This window comes from Megalops cyprinoides, chromosome 3, assembly GCF_013368585.1.
Source record: "Megalops cyprinoides isolate fMegCyp1 chromosome 3, fMegCyp1.pri, whole genome shotgun sequence".
Taxonomy (NCBI): domain Eukaryota; kingdom Metazoa; phylum Chordata; class Actinopteri; order Elopiformes; family Megalopidae; genus Megalops; species Megalops cyprinoides.
The window spans coordinates 42,647,446-42,667,267 of NC_050585.1; the positions used below are offsets into that span (position 1 = coordinate 42,647,446).

At 44.4% G+C, this 19,822-nt stretch overlaps 1 protein-coding gene across 2 annotated transcripts; it reads left to right on the top strand.

Moving 5' to 3' along the window:
- The first annotated feature begins 2,047 nt into the window (after positions 1-2,047).
- LOC118774849 (CREB3 regulatory factor-like) lies at positions 2,048-19,548 on the top strand. 2 transcript variants are annotated; one of them, XM_036524395.1, is made up of 9 exons: positions 2,048-2,153; positions 9,691-9,894; positions 11,471-11,596; positions 12,327-13,470; positions 14,844-15,038; positions 15,907-16,096; positions 16,581-16,654; positions 17,197-17,322; positions 17,658-19,548. In XM_036524395.1, the coding sequence occupies exons 2-9, from the start codon at positions 9,886-9,888 to the stop codon at positions 17,774-17,776; spliced, it is 1,983 nt and encodes a 660-aa protein (XP_036380288.1). In that variant the 5' UTR covers positions 2,048-2,153; positions 9,691-9,885; the 3' UTR covers positions 17,777-19,548. The 2 variants fall into 2 exon arrangements, with proteins under 2 accessions (XP_036380288.1, XP_036380289.1); XM_036524396.1 differs by having other exon boundaries at positions 9,694-9,894.
- Positions 19,549-19,822: the final 274 nt, after the last annotated feature.

Consider the following 19,822-nt stretch of genomic DNA (forward strand, 5'->3'; position numbering starts at 1 on the left):
ACAAACAACAGTGGCCCACCTGGGAACGGAACCAGCAACCTGTGGGTTACGAGACCTGCTCCTAACCTCTACACAACACTACTGCCCTTGTTCTAATCTAATTTTCTGATTAATATGATCTCAGTGTATCCTTAATTTTATATGTGTGTTGTATTCGCTGTACAGTATGTTTGCAATGGAGGTATTTTATGATTTTCAAGGAGAAGATCATCTGCGCTCAAATATCCACAATTTCAGCACAGATATTAATTACATTATGAAAAATGACAAGATGACTCAAAATGACAACAAATACAGGAAAGATGATAAAATATAACTGCCAATGTTCTGCTGTTGGATGCTGTCTTGATAAAATTGCAGTGTATCTATGGGTTTTAGCTACAATAACTGTGTAATTTATGTCCGTTAAATTTTTAAAAAAAGCTTATCTTAAGCTTTCCATGGGAAAGATCCACTTGAACTTGCATAATATAGGTCATGATTAACAAAATCTCTCTGTGCCTTTTCAGAAAAATCTGAAATTTTAAATAAAGCCTGTGATAAATATTAAAATGTCAAAATTGATCCATCTTCTGTATGTGGGCTACCTTGAATGGTGTGGGAAGTTTAAAATTAGCCAGATTTAGTACAGAAGGCAGATTATGAGATCCATCAACAGGCCTTCAGGTGTTCTCATACTATGAAGGTGAACATAGTACATGGATGTAGAACACAGACATGTTTCACAGTAACAAAGGTATAACTCCTGATGTCTGCACACTTGGTTGCTAGTTGGTATTCTCCAACAGTTCTAGGGTTTTCCAGTTCCCACAGACAATAGACTAGCAGGTAAGTTTGGCCAGCAAGCAAGCAAGCAACACGACAGCAACTCGGGGATGGCCAACTGAGGAGTGGTGTCTGTTGATAAGTAAGTCGGGGTAATGGTTGAACCATGTCTTCCATTATTAAATGCAGAGCCCAGAATCAATCTATGCCTGTTATAAGAGGGGACTTTGTTCGGTAGCCTTCCCCACTGACATCACGCGCCAGACCACGTCCGTCTGTAAAGAGTCATGCTCCGAATGCTTAGCCTGCCACTCTCAGTGCTTGTTCCGTGCAAGGTGACCGATTGGTTATTGTCTTGTTGGTCATACACACCTCTGGGAAAGGGCAGAGAAAGGAGGCAAAGGTGAAATTTTGCAGATATCGCGATTGGGCTGTGGTATAGAAATGTCATCCTATCGCAGCCTGCGCTGCCTGAGTCCAATGCAGTGCTAGAGTCTTGCTAGGCTCACCATGTCTCCAGCCTATGGGGAAGCTTCTTCAATGAGGTGACAGATTTTCCCTGCGGCTGACAGGCACATGGCAACAGTTGTGTGTATGCACCATGTTTGTGTAAACACACTAATACCTTGCACATAAAGACATCCATTCAGGGCACAAGCACACACGTGCATCCTATTACACTGGCACACATGGAGATGCATTGAATACCACAAAGGGACTTGCATATATAACAGTCTCCTTTTACAGTCCACAAAGAGTTACAGCACAACAGAGATGCAGCACAACAGAAAAAGATGATGTGGGTAGAAAATAAATTCAACAGTTTTGTTTCCCCAATATCTTAATGCAAAAGTATATGCTCTATTTCCTTCAGAATGATGCACTTATATAAGTGCATACCGTTGCATAATTATTTATACAGTGGTATCTAAACCATGTTTCTTACTGTCAGGATAGGGGAATAAATGTCAGCCTTGAAAATATGGAAAATACGCGAAGCTGCATGTAAATAATTTTATACATAAAACGCAGCAGCTTCGTCATATAATAACAAATATGACAACTGATATGTGGATCTGTGCGAATTGTCGGTAGTGAACACATTCGGGGAAGATGGGATGTACAGTAATTGACTATTGCGAAGCAGATCTGTTGGGGGGTGTGTGCGTGCGTATTAGGGGGTAATCCTTGAGCTACACTGTGATTGGTCGCTGTAGGAGCACGTGAAAGGGGAGTCACGCGCTTTGCAGGAGCCCGTCAGGAGGAAGATAAACAAAACAAACCAGAGAGGGAAGCAGCGTGGTCTTACCAGTAATAGCAAAAACATCCCAGTGGAGATACAATTGCGGTAATAAACACCGTTCAAAAACTGTATGCGAAGTCTCAAGGTGAGTAATGTGGTTATTTAACTTGTTGTTTGAAAGTTAACTGAAGGTCCTGCCCATGTTTTCCTTCTTTTAAATAAACAAATTAGAGCCTACCTAGCTAGCTGAGCTAGCTACACTGTAGAGGGGAGGGACGGAGGCCATAGTTATTCACTGTTCAAAAACAGGATTTAGTTACGAATGAAATCGTGATCAGATTTTTAAGTACCTAGCTAGCTAACTCCCGTGCGACAGTTCAGGGCTTTGCAGCTGGCTAGTCAGTACTGATGGTTTTGTGTCACATTCATGATTTTGCTGCCAGTGTAGGTTGCAGTGTTAGTTTGCATGTAGCTGGTTAACGTTATCGCAGTTTGTAGCTGAGCCTGACGTCTGTAGCAGCGAGATCACCTGCCACATGGTATTTCTAGCCCATCACCCAGCTAGTTAGTCAGACTAGTCAATTGTCTTGTCCCCTGGGTACCCAGCTAGCTTGCTACGTTTGCTAACGTTCGCGAGCTTCATTTCCGCAACTTCTCACTTTGCTCGCTGCACCCTACTATCAGCTAGTATGTCCATTGCTGAGCATTGGCTTTCTACATAACGCTATAGCTGTGCTGCATTTGTCTAGATATGTCATGTCTGTCGAATTTTAGCATACGAGGATATAAGTCGATAAAATCTCTGACATGTTGTCTAAAAACATGGAAAAATACGTGTTTAATTATCGTCAGTTTGTCTAAAACAACACCAGCTGTTAGCCATAGGATCCCCGAGCAGCGGTACACGCCCCCGCCAGCACGGTTCTGTTTCAAGGCTTGCTGGTTGACTAGCTGGGAAGCAAGTAACACATGTGCAGAGTTATTATCAAAATTCTTCATTGTAAACAGGTCATGTCGCATGTTCATAACTGTTTATAACTATTTAAAAGGAAAATGATTTGTAATTACTTGGTTAAGATGCGCAGCTTGGCTTGGTTTTTTTTTCACCAACAAAAAACAAGAATAAATTTTCTTCTAAACAATGAATACATATTTATGCAGTCGTTTTTGTGTAAGGGGCTCTTCTGTCACGTTATGACTTATTTGACCAACTATTTATGTAACCCTAAAAACACCCTTAAATATTGTTTGTTATTCGCCAGTAACACGGCTTAGCCCAATTCTGAAATGGGTTGGTGCTCGTTGTGAGACTTCTCCTCAGATGGACAGCGTATTTGTCCAATGAAATATTTCACAAGGCGGGTTGTGTTCTTGGTTTGACCAATAGGACAAGGCAATGCGTGGGCGTGGACCAAGTATGTTATCGTGTTAGGTTGACGGAGCCTGTTTATTTGTTGTGTGCCATGTTGGGTTCAGGGCCTTCGGGAATGTTAGTAGGTCAGACCAAAGTATGTTGTTTCTACCCCCAAACAGTCATTATTTCTTCAACAAGTGAATCCCCCTGCCAGCATTTAAGGGAATTAGTATATCCGTCTACGTTGCCGTGCTCACAGATTTTGCGCAGTACTAAACTGTCGTATCATCAAATGTTTTCTAGGTCATTGCTGTCGCCTATTGATAGCTGGTTATCCAGTTAGCTAGACAGGGCTAGTAAGAACTGACCAGCCGTCGCATTAGCTGTATGTAGTAGTAGCTAGCTATATGTAAAAGTTGTGGGACCTGTCCATTCAAGAATGTCGCAGCGCCCTTTCGTTGCCAAGCTAGTTAGCTAGCATCTAGAATAATTGACGCGCTTGTGACACAAAATGATCTTGTGCGTCTCAGAGTTATTTAACTGGCTTTATCTGGGGAAGCAAACTGAAATTAGCCCTTAATTTAACCCATAACTGGTATACTCATAATTCTAGTTAGCTAGCGAGCTACATGGCCCGTCAAATAGACCACGTATAACTAAAAACTAGCTAAATCAAACAAGGTTGGTAGTTTCGAAGAAGCAATCTGAGAATGAGTTTTTGCTATTCTCACTGTGTTATGTTAACGTTAAAACAGATTTCCTAGCCGGTTAGATTCTACTAAAAACGGTGCAATTCAACATAATACATCACATGACCACAACCACGCCCACCCTTAGCTGGTAGTTATTGCCCCGGAACGGCGATGTTTCATGAAATTTTCTTCTAAGTTGACTTGAGTAGCTACTTAGCTAAATGGAGAAGTTATGTCTTCGATGACATTAAGGACCCTTGTATCTAGATACGCTAAACATCTAAAATTATAACTATCGTTAATTTAATTATTACAGATAATTCAATAATACTCCTTAAATGATGGTAACTTGTATTTATGGACATTACTGATATGACGATGCCGTAGAGCATAGGCTGCATCTGTGAACGTTTTGGATTTACTGAGTTGTCATGTATGTTATGAGTTTTTCGGGCGGGCATGAGGCACAGGGGTGACAGAACATTATTTCAGCCCCAGCTAAGCGCACACGCCTTGGCGTGCGCAGGGACGTGCGAAAGTGCACTGAAAAGTGCTGCTACCAGACCATCGTAGTGTCAACACCACGCTTGCGCACACGGCCGTGCCAAAGCGATGACACACAAATAGACACGTTTTCACTGCGTTCTGTGGCGGTCGGTTCGCTGAGAGTGCTGTCAATGAGTTTCTAAGTGGTTGTGCAGCTCTCCGTTTTACCGCTGATCATGTCCTAATGTAGTAAACAATACAGGGAGCGAAAGTGGGCGGGGAGGGGTTCTTGCTGGTTTTGGCTGCGTTTGATTTACAAAATGCCTTTTCGAGAGGCAGGTCGGTCCGCGAGCAGAGGAACATTTTAAAACAAGCCGTAAATGTGCAGATTCTAGTGCTCGAGCAAATGGAGCGTTGCCAGCTTGCACAGCTGACTGCGCTCGACGCCTGCTACCACAAGCAGCAATGCTGGCATTTTACATTCCAGCTCAGTGGCGGTGCAAGTGTCTGCAGCAATGAGGATATACAGTAACATGGTGGAGCCTCGGGTCTTCTGCACGAGGAGACTCTTGGGCTTGGCTCTGCAAGGTTCCAGAATGTACTTGACGTACATACCAGGCAGCCCAGCGTGCAGCATAAAATACATCCTGCTTATGAGAGCAGAGCAACAAGCTTGCTCTGAAAGGTTTCCTGTTGGCGAGAAAAGCCGCAGTCTAGCCCTCTGAGTGAGGCAGAGGCTACATTTATCAGCACCGCGAGTCAATGCTCAAGACTTGCTGCACGAAATAGGAACTTAAGTTGGCCTTCAGTGCAAAATGCATGGAAAATCAAAGTGAGGTCTTGTGTATTTAAGTCAGCAATATCCTTATTTTTTAAATAATTTCAGAATATAGTCAAAGGGGAGCTTGTTTTCAGCCCAAATTTTCAAATGACGAAATACTTCTCATAGACGACTATTCATAGACTTCGGTGGAAACCATTGGTGTGCAAAGGTTGCGTGGTTGTTTGGCCATCTGAGCCCTCAATGAATTTCAAATCAGCCTAGAGCCATAAAACAGACTTAACAGACTGTTCTTGTTTGTTGGTTTCAGTGGTAAGTGACAACATATAAATCATTGATTTTTAATGTGGTGTCTCTCTCAAAAAAAACTCCCTATAAAAAATCACTGTTAAAAGCTACAACAGTGTAGATTTGTCTGCTGGTTCCTCGTAGCATTTGGCGGCTTCCTGTTTGCATCGACTGCAACACATGGGAGGCAGTCCAGTGCAGCGGTTAGGGAAGTACCCCTTTAACTACAGGACTGCAAGTCTGAATACCAGACTGGGTGTTGTGATTTGTTGTCTCGAGCAAGGGACTCGGAAGGGCGAGTATCCAGCTGTATATCACAGATGGACTTTTGTGATGGGACTAATTGCTTGCTGTAAAACAGAATTTTAATGCTAACAGTTGTGGCCTTATTTGGACACATTGTGTTGACAGACATTGTCAACGGTAGTGGGTTGGATGTTTGACTGCACCAGCGGCTTAGAGTGCTACCAAAAATTCAGTATATAGTCGACATCTGAGATAAGGAATTATTAACTAGGAAGGAATCTGAGGTTCCAAGCAAGAGTGAGTGAGATAGCTATACTTGGCCGACAAACCTGTGTGATATTCTGGATTGCTTACAGATGCATGCTTGCCTAGAGGCAGTTTTTTTGTCTCTGTTTCATGGCTTGGTTTGCACAGCTTTATGCATATCAAAAAATGACGTGTTGCCCATCTTAGAAACTGAGCTTTCAGTCGTGTTTATACCGTGTAGACACTACCAACTTTATGAACATTGGTTGACTGTGCACTGAAAGAATATTAGCTGGAGAACCACGTAGTTCTTTGTGGTTAAGTGGAAAGGATTTTGTTTACTGTTTTTTTTTTCAGGTGGATAAAAGATATGGAAAAAGAAACCCACCATAAAATATTAATCGCTTCAGGAATGTCTCTTGAATATTTTTGTGTTATTGCTCCTGACAGCTGTTAATCAGTTTGATGGCAAGGCTGCATAGCACAAAGAGACATTGAGTGATTTGGGTTAACGCAGTGGTATAGGTAGCATTTTTCATTCATGTCAAAACACATGTATAAATCAGTTTAGTTTTAGTATGCTTTGATGCACTGTTTCAGGGTAGATAATAAGGAATATGGTTGTGGAGATGGTATGGTGATGGCTTATTTAGAGCTTTATTAGAATACAAAGCAGAGGCCCTGCAGCAGAAATTTGCTCATTCTGATCAGGTTGATTACTTTGACATTTGCATTTGCTCCGTCCTTCCTCTTCTTTCCTCTCTCTTTCTCTTGCTCTCCATCCTCTTCGTCTTGTCTCTCTCCCTCCATTTGTTGTACATGCAGCCAGCAGAATGCTGCTCTGTTTGACTTCCAGTTTCATGTCTCCTCTTGCAGCATGATTTAGCCTGAACTGTGAGCGTACGGTCATGTACGGTATCGGACAAATACCGCCTGACTGTTCTTTAACCTCACAGACTTGCATGACTCATCAGGAAGTTGCTACATATTCTTCTCATCTCTCCACTGTGATCACATCATTATTCAGCAGTGCACTTTCTGGTCTGTTGTGTGGTTCAGAGAAAAATCTAATCGTTTCAATTTAGTGACCCAAATAAATATTTTTGCATTTGGTGGTTTGATTTTCATTTTGGTGCATAAGATACAGAACCTGCAAAGGGACTGTCTTGGCAGCTTTAGGTAGCACAAGATCTTGCTGATCTACTGTAAAAGGCCAAGGCTTTCTCGGAACAGCAACCAACTGGATTGAAATGTTAAAATAAACCTGATGAAAAAGCAAGTCCTGGAGAACAATTGAAGTACTTCTGACGTCCTACAAGTAAATGTCAGTATTTCAGTAAAACTAAAGGAAATCTTTGATCAAAAACAGATTTTTTCAGAGTCAATTTCTTGACTGATGAAATTGTTTTTACTAGAGGAAACTGAATACCAACAATTTTGCTTTTTCGAGTCGAGATTCATGTCCTGTTTGAAACAAAGAGTGGGTTTGTTCGTTATCCTAACGTCTGTTTGAAACCAGAGTTTGCATGTGAAAAAGCCATCTTTTGATAGCTGTGATTGCCATGGTGCACTTCTACATGAGAATCATGCAGATCGTGCGAGGTTAGCGGCACGTCCATCGGTGGGTCTGTGTGGATTCTTATCCTGGCAGAGTAGAAATTCCCAAATGACATGATAGAAACCAGTGATCAAACAGAAGGGAAAAATGACAGTGGTAACACTGTTGGAGTGGTACATAAGACACCATTGACTGAAGTAGAGTGGTGACAGTGGGGAGGGGGTGTTGAAGACTTCACAGACTACAGTAAAGTGGTGACTGTGTGTGTGTGTGTGTGTGTGCGTGTTGGGGGAGGGGGTGTAAGATACTGTTGACTAAATTGGAGTGGTGACAGTGTAGGAGGAGGAAGGGGGCTGACTATAGTAGAAGGATTTTTTCTTAATCCCTGCAGAAATCGTTTGTGGGATGTTGAAGGCATGTTAAACTACTGAGCTACCAGGCCCTGCTGTAACGGATGGATGCCTCATAGATGTTCAAAATAAAGGTTCCTGCATTGCAGCCAGCACTACTCCAACGTCAGGTGGTAGTTTTTTAGGTCCCTGCTATTGTCAGTTAACTTCTTACATCTAGTATCACATGCACTTTCATGGCGGGAGGGGACTTCCCAGTGGCATAGAAGGTGCTGCAGTCTGAAATGCTACAGTAACATTGTACAGAGGCTTTCAGGCACAGTGTGGCATTTGGCCAACCAGAGGCACCATGTGCTTGTTAGTAAGGGCTTCCCTGGAACCCCCCCCCCCCCCCCCCCCACAAAATCACCACCGCCCCCTTTGGGAGTCTCGGTAACAGGTGGGCTTATTATTATTTTTTCCAGCGTTCCATGTGGATCACACGCGGTTTCCCTATGATGTCATTTTTAAAGTTGCCTCCGTGTTACAGTTAAACACTGCTCTTGTCACATCACATGTAGGCTTTTTTTTTTTTTTTTTTTTTTGAACTGACTCGACTCGATTTGCAGATGCCTTTTTGGTGAAGTAACTCACAGGAGTTCCAGACCCCTCTCACGCCTCTTCCATCCTTTTTTTTTTTTTTTTACGAGCTGGCGGAGCGGGCTGCATGACAGGGAATCTGTTTGCCTTCAGAGAGCAGGGGAGCAAAAGGAGTGCAGTGTGCAGAAGTGCTGTTTTTTTTTTTTTTTTTTTTTTTGCCTGTTGCGGATCGTGTGCAGAGGGAGCGCGATGCGAGAAAGCGCAGAGAGCGGCGGCGATAGGTGACACGCTCGGCCCTGATAAACACGGCGGCAGGATGTGATGTCATCCGCCACAGAGGAGAGGCGGCGGCGGCGGCGGTGGCGCTGGCCCCGCTGCAGGTAGAGCCCGCAGTCCCCCGTGCGCCGGCGTATTTTAATGTTTTGGTATGCAAAGAACGGCCGCCCTTTGTCCCCCTTGTTTGTGACGGGGGGGGGAGCAGTGGGAAACGGAGCCATGGCTGTTTAAAAATAGCCCGGTGTTTCAACCCTGGGCCCGATTCGCATCGAATTAACGCACTGCCTGCAGGGGCTCACAGCATTTCCTCTGCAGCCATCAAGTACATGCACATACTTCGAAAATGGACAGTTTTTGCAACAGATTGTGGTAATCACTACCTTCATCCCTGGGGGGTGGGGGGTGGGGGGTGGGAGGGGTGAGGGCAGTCTTTTTTTTTTTTCTTACTTGTTTATCTGTTTATTTCGTTTCGTTTCGGCGCTGCTGCGGTGAATCGAGCCGTATCACTGGAGGCTCAGAGCCCCTCAGTGTGATTACAAAGGAACAGCAGTTCTTGACAGACAGGCAGGCAGGCAGTTCCTCCTGCAGTCAGATGTCTAGTTAAGAATCATGATTTGCAAGCCAAATCGGACATTTTTACTCTGCGCTGGGGGGGAGCTTAGAGGTAACCCTGACCCAAAGAGCAGACCCCGTAGTCTCCTCTGAAACGATCTGTCGGGAAGCTAAAGATGGTTATGTGAAGTGTGTGGACGCACTGTTTCTGTGTATTTACTCCCCCCTCCCCTGCCTTGTCTGTCTTTCTTTCTTTCCATCTGTCTCTGTTCAGTAGGGAACAGCCGACTCAGGAGGACGAGAGGAGAAGGCTTCAAAGAGCCGCTCGGGCTTGTGGGTGAAAACAAAAAGACCGCCTTTGTGACCCAAACAACTGATTTCTTCTGGCCTAGGACAAAAACTGGAAACGAGTGGACCTGGGAGACGGTGTATAAGTTTCCGCTTAGAGCCCAAAGATCTGTGCTTGGCAATGCCTCAGGTAAGAGCCCGGGTGTCGTAGCAGCGCCCCACTCAGAGCATGCACATCTCTCTCTGTACTGTGGACTGTCTAGTGGAAGAGCTCTACACTCTTCCAGGGCGCAGGACATTTCTCGAACCCTCTTGCGGTATTTAGATTCACAAAAGAAACTCCTGGGACTTGCCTTGCTTCAGCTCGTTTCAGATTGAAAGAATTTGACCTCTGTCGCTGTTTAATTCCCACGTGTGTGCCATTTTCTTTTGTCTGCGAATGCTGTAAGGTTTTAGGCATGTGACCTTGTGTTGCATTTATGTTGTAACAGTATCTTTGTGAGCGTAGTTTCAATCTCTGGAATAAACTTCGTACTTCTTACCTTGTGATGAGGATAAGCATTTCTTACATCTGGACAGTGCTTAGTTTAAGGTATTTTTTTTCTTTAATAATACTGTAAATTGGGTCCCATTATTTTGATTTGAATGAAAATTGCTGTGATTGGAGAGAGTATGACGTGTTTAAAACATATTTTTGAATAACCTTTATACTTCGGTATAAACCTAAAAAATAGCACAGGCAGTCATGGGGTAAGTAGATAACACATGCGTGAAAGCGATTTCCTTGCATAATGATCACAGGGTGACAGTGTGAGCAGAAAATATACATATCAAAACAGTACATTTTGATTTGCTCAGACACATACAACGCAATCATGACAGAGAAGATGAACTGTCCTTTATTAAGATGCTATTTATGTGTAGAAAGTAATTGTTTGGAAGACAATGTATATTCCTCATTTGTAAGCCATATGTATATATGTCCCTGCGGCAGTCATGAGAAGCTCATTAAACTATCTTTCTTCAAGTAGTCGAAAACAATCTTTGTATTCTTTTCTTGGTAATGGAAAAAGACTTTGCATTTTGTGAATTTCAATCAATTGTACATTTTACAGGCTTAACTAGTAGTTTGATTTTGACGTTTATCAACTAAATTAGTTTTTATAACTCCAACTATAGCACCTGTTACAGGTGTTAAAGTAGTTGCATGTGGTAGATTTATACATTGTTTTGTCAAACTAGGTAGGATTACTTCATAGTAGTTTTCCTGTGGTGACAACATGATGGTAAAAGCATTTGCCTGATTACAGCTTGTATTATTCATTTGTCAACAGAGGAGCATTTAGTGTGATTTGTTTGTTATATTTCTGCACTCACTGTAAGTATGTGGGCGTATTATGCTCTCCTTGGTGATGGGTTTTGCTGTGTAATCATATTTAAAAAAGTTAAGCAAACAAACAAAAAACTATGAAATCGTCACATTTACAAGTGAAAACTATGATGTTATTAGCTTTTGATAGTGATCCCAAGTCATATGTAAAAAAAGTTCAATTTAGATCACTGTATCTGTCTAAATCAGGGCTCAGTGATAAAACATTTTAATTGTCAGTAACACTTAGTATATTGTTGTCTTCAAACCAATTGTGTCACTTGCAGACCTGAGGAAATACTGCCAAAGGCTGTTTCCTGTACTGTTGATGATATTGATTTTTCTCCCCCACCTCTGCCCCGCCCCTGACATGCCCACCCCTCCCCGCCCCCCACAGCCCAGCATCTGTGGGATGGATCCTCCTTTCGGGGATGCCTTTCAGACCTACACCTTTGCTGACCAGGCGCTGACCAGCACCGACCTGTTGGCGAGCAGCTCGGACCCGGACTTCATGTACGAGCTGGTGAGTGCCCACCGCCCTGTCTCTCACTGCGAGTCCTTCTGCCACGCTGGCGGTGGGGGGGGGGCGGGGAGCCATCATTAGCCGCCGCTGACGGCGTGCCTTTTTCTCCCTCCAGCACCACCTGCCTCTGTAGCAAACGATGACACTAGGGACAGGTCAGCAGGCGGTTCGGGGCGTGGGCGCTGGCTCGCACTCTCGCTGTCCTCAGATGCCCTTTTCCGTGTGCCAGAGTTCAGGCGTGTTTCTTAGAATTTAGCTCACCTGAACTGTAAATTTTCAAAATCTGAGGTCAGGGAGGCCACAGATTTCATATATCTGATGTAGAGCGCAGAGTGTTGGACAGTGTTTAAATGTTAGCTGTGTTTGCTTTGTGTAAAACTGCATCACGCTTACAGCTCCAAGACTTCTTGGTATATAATATTATTAGTATCATGCACAATTACCCTGCAACCTTTTGACTTCCATTAATTTTATTGACTAACCGTATGTGTCTTTGAAATAGTCCTTAAATGATATCTTTAGTCAAGTCTGTTTTGTTGTCTAAGATCTAATGTAGTTTCTGTAGAGTCCTGTGGTATATATGTATAAATAGCATTTTGGGACAAAGGTGCAAGAGTTAAAACATTCAGGAAATTAAAAAAAAAAAAGGTGTCATACATTGATGGTATCATTCTTCTTTGTGTTATATCAGAAGCCATGCAGCAGTGAATGTTTTCATCTCCCCTTCTAGGACAGAGATATGAGTTGCAGACAGAGCCCCAGGTCTGACATCCTGGCAGTGGGGGACTGCAAGGAGATCGAGAGCATGGAGCAGCTGGCAGAGGTGCTGGACAGCGACCCCATCTACAGCTCCAACTTCGAGCAGTGGGACTCGTACTGGGAGGACCTGACCAAGTACACCAAGCTGACCAGCTGCGACATCTGGGGGACGAAGGAGGTGGACTTCCTGGGGCTGGACGACTTCTCCAGCCCCTACCAGGACGAGGAGGTGATCGGGAAGACGCCCACGCTGGCGCAGCTCAACAGCGAGGACTCGCAGCCCGTGTGCGAGACGCTCTACCACCCAGACCTGCTGCAGAGCCAGAAGCCCCACCCGCCCTCCGCCTCATCGCATGGCAAGAAGGCACCCGTCCGGCCGGCCTCCGCCAGGAACCCCCTCCCGGATTTCGCCGAGGGCTCCCAGAAGGCCACCTGGCCCGTCCCCTCCAGCACTGAGACCATGTCGAAGGCCCAGGCCAAGCCGCCCAAGGCTGCCACGTCCCCGCCCGCGCCCTCGGATAGCAAGGACTACGTGCGCAAGGCCAGCGTCCGCGTGAACGCGCCGCGCCGAGCCGCGCCGGACGGCGTCTTGCCGCCGGCTACCGCTGCCACCTTCAGGGAGGGCCCTGCTGCCCCCCCGGCCGTCGTCGCCGCCGCCACCACGGTTACTGCGGCCTCTGTCGCGGTTTTAACCACAGACAAGAAAACAGAGAGGCCGCGTCTTGGTGAGGCTCCTGTTCCAGATACCGGCGTTCCCCAGTCACTGTCCCACAAGCTCTTTCCGGGGACAGAGGACAACCAGGCCCTGGTCCCCACCGGTCCCCTGGGGACTGAGGCCGCCCTGGACAAGAAGAAGGAGGAAGAGCACAACTACTCCCTGTTTCTGTCCCAGGGCAAGCTGGCAGTCAAAGAGGAGCCAGAGGCAGAGGAAGAAGACGAGGAGGAGGAGGAGGAGGAGGAGGAGGAGGAAGAGGAAGCAGAGCTGGATGATGAGGGTTTCGGCAGCGAGCACGAGCTGTCCGAGAACGAGGACGAGGAGGACGAGGAGGAGGAGGAAGACGAGGACTACGAGGGCGACAAGGACGATGACATGAGCGACACGTTCTCTGAGCAAGGTGGGCGGTTAGGGAAAAGGATTTGGAGTAGCAGTTATCATGGTCCCATTCTTTCCAGGTTAAAAATATTTATACTTCTTGTCTACTTTACTGTATTAAACGTGAATACATGCCGTGACTTGCTTTCTCATAGCTTTCCACGGAAGATATGTAGTACAACCCACTTGTGTGCAGAGTACGTTCTTTAGTGAGCTCACCTGATGAAGTTGTAGATAAGACAGTGGGACTTCAGCAATCATAGGTCAGCAATCAAAAGCAATCTGGTATTGCCCTCAGTCATATGCATGCATTTAGTTATTTAACAGGAGCTGTTATCAGGAGTGACTTACAATATGCAAATACAAAGTGGATACAAAATGGCGTGAAGTGTACAAAAACAAGGACATTTACATGATTCAACATGTCAGTGAACTGCAGTATCTCTTATTGTGAGGGTGAAAAATTACAAAATTACAAAAAACTACAAACAACAAAATTACAATATATAAATTACACAAAAGGGGAACAAAATAACACTTGGGAAATTTGAAGAGGTGGGTCTTCAGTTAGGGGCAGCAGTGCACCATAGTAATTAAGGAGCAGGACTTGTAACCGAAAGGTTGCCGGTTCGATTCCCCCCCAGGCCACTTGTGTTGTACTCTTAGGCAAGGTACTTAACCCATAATTGCCTCTGTAAATATCAATCTGTATTAAAATGGATATCATTGCGAAAAACTGTAACCAATGTAAGTCACTCTGGATAAGAGCATCTGCTAAAATGCCAATAATAATGTAACACATTACATTGCAGGGAAGAAGTTTGCGATGGAATATAGCTAGCAATTCAGCTGTTCTGACCGTTCGATTCTGAATAAATGTATGTCTGTAACAAAGTCATGTGCTGAATGACTGTGCATGAGAAGGACTTTCAGATACAAACAAGACTTTCAAAGCGAGTGACAAAGGACTTCTGTGAATGGCACGAGCGTCTGCCGTACAAGAATGCCGTTAACCTGAAAGACAACACTGTCCTGCAGTGATATGTGTAGGCAAAGGCGGCAGTAGGTGTTGCAGGTTACATAGTTCCATCGGTACAGGCAGATTCCGTTATTGCCGCCCACTGCATGAGCGAAATGAGGTCAGTGCAGTAGGACAGAGATGATGAAGTGTGGTGGGACAGGGGACATGTGAAAGTCACAGTGTCTGGGTTTATGCGTGTCTCTCGCTCTCCTCTTTCCTCTACTGTTGTTTTCTCTCTCTCTCTCTGTCTCTCCCTTACTGTCACTCATATTTTACAATGTCTCACTCACTCTCTTACCCTCTCTCTCTCTCTCTCTCTCTCACTCTCATTCCCTGTATGACTCCGCCTCTGACTCGCCCTGTGATGTCATCAGGGTGCGACAACGACACCGTGGAGGACGTGAAGGGCCTGGCGGCAGGGATCTCTCGTAAGAGGGGCAAGCGCCGGTACTTCTGGGAGTACAGCGAGCAGATCCCCTCCTCCAAGCAGGAGCGCATGCTGCTGCCCTCAGAGTGGGACAGGGACACGCTGCCCAGCAACATGTACCAAAAAGGAGGCCTGCACCAAGGTGAGCAGCCAGGCCTGCAGTGGGCGCTGTGGAGTGGAGATTTTCTCATGCATCCAAACTTACGTGCACTCCAACCAGATTCCCCAACTACAGATCTTAACCATTGTAAGCTAAACTTCAGGCACTTAAGGGCAACTGCCTGAAGCTACATACATGCACACATTTCGAGACTTCTCCCCTATACAGTACCAGTCAAAGGTTTGGATGCACCTACTCATAGGAGGGTTTTTCTTTATTTTGACAATTTTCCACATTTTTCGAATAATAGTAAAGACGTCAAATCTATGAAACAACACAAATGGAATTACACAGTCACCAACAAAGTGTTAAACAAATCAAAATTGTATCTTATACTTTAGATTCTTGAAAGTAGCCAAAAAATATAAATTAAAATATTTTTTTTGGAAAGAAAATCATATGCGCTATTCATGCACCAACTTCACTATTTAAATTTATAATTAAAAGCATTTAAGCGTAAGTCCATAGATGTCTTCAAAATGTCTTTGAATGCATGTTTCGCATTATCTTAATCAGGTGTGTCCAAACTTTTGACTGATGTTGTATGTGTAGGTAACAGGTACTCCTGCACACACCAAGGTTTGTAGTGATCACAGTGGCTTGCGTTGCTTGTGGTGTCATGACAGACTACTGCAAGACCTGTATCTGTTCTGACGCAGTGCGCGTTCACCATTGCGTTCATACAGGTGGCGTCAAAACTGGGCTGTGGAGGGTATCGGTCCAGGGCTTCGTTTGTATTTAAAACCTTGAGCGTGGTCCACTTCCCACAGAGGCGGAAGAGTACGATTGCTGCGGTCGCTCCTTGCGCTTCATGTCATAACAGCCTCCCTCACTTCCTGTTTGGAAACAGGGAAGTACATGGTGAAGAAGTCCCGGCGCACCGACGTGGAGGACCTCACCCCCAACCCCCGCAAGCTGCTGCAGATCGGGAACGAGCTCCGCAAGCTCAACAAGGTGATCAGCGACCTGACGCCCGTCAGCGAGCTGCCGCTCAACGCCCGACCCCGCTCTCGCAAGGAGAAGAACAAGCTGGCCTCCAGGTAATTCATCTCTCTCACCTGCCCACCAGGTACAGTGACATGCCCCTCTGCCCCCCTCTCCACCTCTCCCTCTCTGTCTCTCTGTCTCTGGTGATGTAATTTGTACATCAGAGCAGAGACCTCGGGCTATCTTCACATTTCTTTTCAGTCTTGCTGTTTGTGTATGGCCGGTGAGTGACGAAGTGAAGATTTGAATTCTTCAGTCCGTCTTCGTTTTTATCAGCCTTTCTACCATATTCGACTCCTTTTGTTTCTCCATATTTATCAGGCCATCTGTCCATGCCTTTCACTCCATTTTTGTCATCGCTTTTCTTTTTTTTTTAATCGCTTCTGAAAACATTGGGAGAAAAGCCAAGGGGGTCAGTCTGTCATTGGCTTGTGCTAATGCCATTCCCAGGCTGTCGTCTGAATCGTTTTTGTTTTTTTTTTTCTTTTTTACCGTGCGAGTTTGCTCTGTTTCCCAGCGCTCCTTCTCTTTTCCCAGGGCCTGCAGATTGAAGAAGAAGGCTCAGTACGAGGCTAACAAAGTCAAGCTGTGGGGCCTCACTACCGAATACGGTAAAGGCGTTTAACGTCAGCCAAATGTCCTTTAACTGCCTTTTTAATTTCCGGTTGTTTCTCAAGGCCATCTTAGTTGTTGTAACATCATTGCTCAGATTTGATGGGTGGTCAGCCATTTTTTTTTCCAAACAGCGAGGCAGATCATCAGTAGAGGCTTGTTTTTAGTTTTATAAAGGAAAATATACTATGACAGGAGGAGTAGTGGAATTTGTATTGTCTGCTGTGACATGTACATTCCATTACATTATTATCATTTAGCAGATGCTGTTATCCAGAGTGACTTACATACATGTAGGTTACAATTTTATCCATTTGTACAGCTGAATTTTAACTGTGGATTAAGTAGTACCCTTGCCCAAGGGTACAACAGTGGTGCCCCAGCGGGGGAATCGAACCAGCAACCTTATGGACACATGCTCTACTATGTAGCAGCAGGAAATATACTAAAACAACGAGACAGCAGTGTGTAATGAGTAAGTGAATAGAGTAATGAGGCAGTGTCTGAAACAGTGTGCTGTATGTGTGTTGTGGCTTTTTAGACCGACTGCTGTTTGTGATCAATGCCATCAAAGAAGAGATTGTCAGCAGAGTGCAGGATCTCACAAAGGGAGACAAGGGAACAAGTATGACTGAAAATCTGGACAGACTCATCATGGAAACCCTTGGTAAATTATGTTTTTTTTATCCTCTGTTTGTGTTGAAATTTACAGAGTGGCAACACCAATTAAGAAAGCTGTCACTGTAAGGGATATTTGCAATGTAGTACTTCGCATACTTACCATGTAGCCATTATACGTCACAATAACCATGGTACAAGCAGCCAAAAGTGTTACCTTTTATGTGTCGGAAAATGGAAGTTAAGCAGTGCGTCTAGAGTATTTGCCTTGATATAATGTATAGCACAGAAACAGGCACAAATCCAGGCCCAAAGAGGAAACTGCAAAGCAAATAAATCCCAAGCTACTTCTCCCTGACGCTTTCTGACCCTCTCTGTTTCCAGTGAAGTCACCAGTTGCCGGGCAGACGTCGGATTTTGTGAACCAGATCCTGGAGACCACCAGCAGAGGGGATCCCACAGGGGGGCTGGTGGGCCTCCGCGTTCCCACTTCCAAAGTGTAGAGCGGCAGTCTGGAGGTCCCTGGAGAGGACAGACCATCATTCGTGTCCCAAACTGTAACGGCGTTCTGTTTTGCATGCTTATCCCATCTATAGATACCCCCCACAAGCCTAGTGTGAATATATATATACAGTATATATGCCTACTCATGTGTATGTATATTTATATTATGCACTTGTAAGGAAATGGAACTTGTAGAGATCTCTGCATCCAGGTGTGTGTTACTTGCCATTTCTGCATGTGGTTGGTAAACGTCGTCTACGAGCCACCAGTTGCAAACTCAGCATAGAAGTCATACGCCCTGGTATTTTTATTTATGTAAAAAAAGAGAGAGAAAAAAGGAAAAAAAAAAGATAACAAAAGAGTATCAGTCCTTGCTATAGTGATTTCCTACTGCATCCCTCAGAGTGATCGAGGCCTGTTTGCCGTAGCGTGAACTGAACAGCTGTAACGGGTACACTGTGGTGCAGTGGCAGTTTGCCCTCGTGGTTTTGGAACGGCTGTGGTCGCGGAGGGCGCGGAATGGCAGAACGTCACAGCAGACTGCCGTGGAGGAATTTACTCGGAATGTTGTGCGCCACTTGTCCAAACCAACTGCTTACATCACATGACCTGTCTCTGAGACGGTGCGCTGAGGTACTCAGAAAGGTGAAAGGTGTGCAGCTGTCCTTTCCCAGAGACGACGACGCATGCTTTACCGCTGTCCGCCTTCCGCTAAAGTAAACAGACAACTTAGGGTTGTCTGAGAGAGGCAACTCCATAGTGGACAAGCCGAAAAAAGTACAACAAAATACAAGGGTCCGTGAAACGATCGGAAGCTTGTGTCGATATTGAATGGAGGTTGCTCTAGAAACAGCACTGATCCGAGATCTGACATTGGGGCCTTCGGTGTGAGAATGACAGCGGAGCAGACTAGTGTGGTTAGTTTTTGTTGAGTTTGGTCGGAAATTCACGGGAGAGCGCGTGGCAATGTTCCGTCGCCCTCTTGTTATTTTGGAGTAAGCTAAAGGGGCACGGTGACCGGATTAGAGGGGAACCCCACGCTGTTACTGGGAGAAGCTCCTATATTCGAAACTAGATTCTGATGACAGAAACTCTTTCCCACAGTTTGATTGAAATCACTGACATCAAAATACGGTGGATTTTGTGAACAGGGAGGGAATTTGGAATTTTCCCATGTTTATGCTCGATTTTGTACGTTAAACAAGTAATATTCATTGTGCCTTGTATTTAAGATGAGACGATTACAGAATTCCCAGGGGTTTAAGCAAGTGTACTTTTTAACACGGATGGAGTGTTGGAGGCAGGGATGCCTGTTTTGTGGATTTTGTTGTTATTTTAGCTCTTTAAAATATTATGAATGTACATATGGACGCAGAAATTGTAGATATATGCCACAGAGTCTTTGCATTGTATTATAAGATAGCTCTGGCAAATGTTACTTTGGTTTTTGGTACTTTGCTGGTGGGGGAAGGGGACTAAAAAGAAAATATATATAAAAAAGAGAAATATTTGCACACTATTTTGATTGTTTTTTTTTTTGTACCAAAGATGAATGCAACATAAATGGCTAACAGCCAGTTTCAAGTAAGGTTTTGCACAGCTTACCTGACACCGTATTGAATGTAGAAAAAAGTGGGAGGAGTCATTGACATTCATTGAACTGTGAATTTTGCTTAGGTCCAATTATCCACAGGAAAAAAAAAGCATTCATTCACACTTTAAGTTTTTGTGTTCCTCTGGTGGGCTGATCAAGTAGATGCACTTATTATGAAAAGGGTTTGGGATTTTCACCTTAAGTAGATTTTTCACTGCCTTGTTTGTTTTCCTTTCTCTTTTGTGGAACGCAGTAGGAAAAGTGAGAATATGAATCATTTAAATGTATGACTTCATTTAGCATGTTTGTTAGACATTACCACAAATAACCAAAAGGTGTAGTATTTGTATAGTTTATATATGTAAGAGAAACAGATATACATACATTTTATAAATGAGGTATATTAAGTACTGTATGTTTAGTATTTATAGTATGTACATACATATATTCA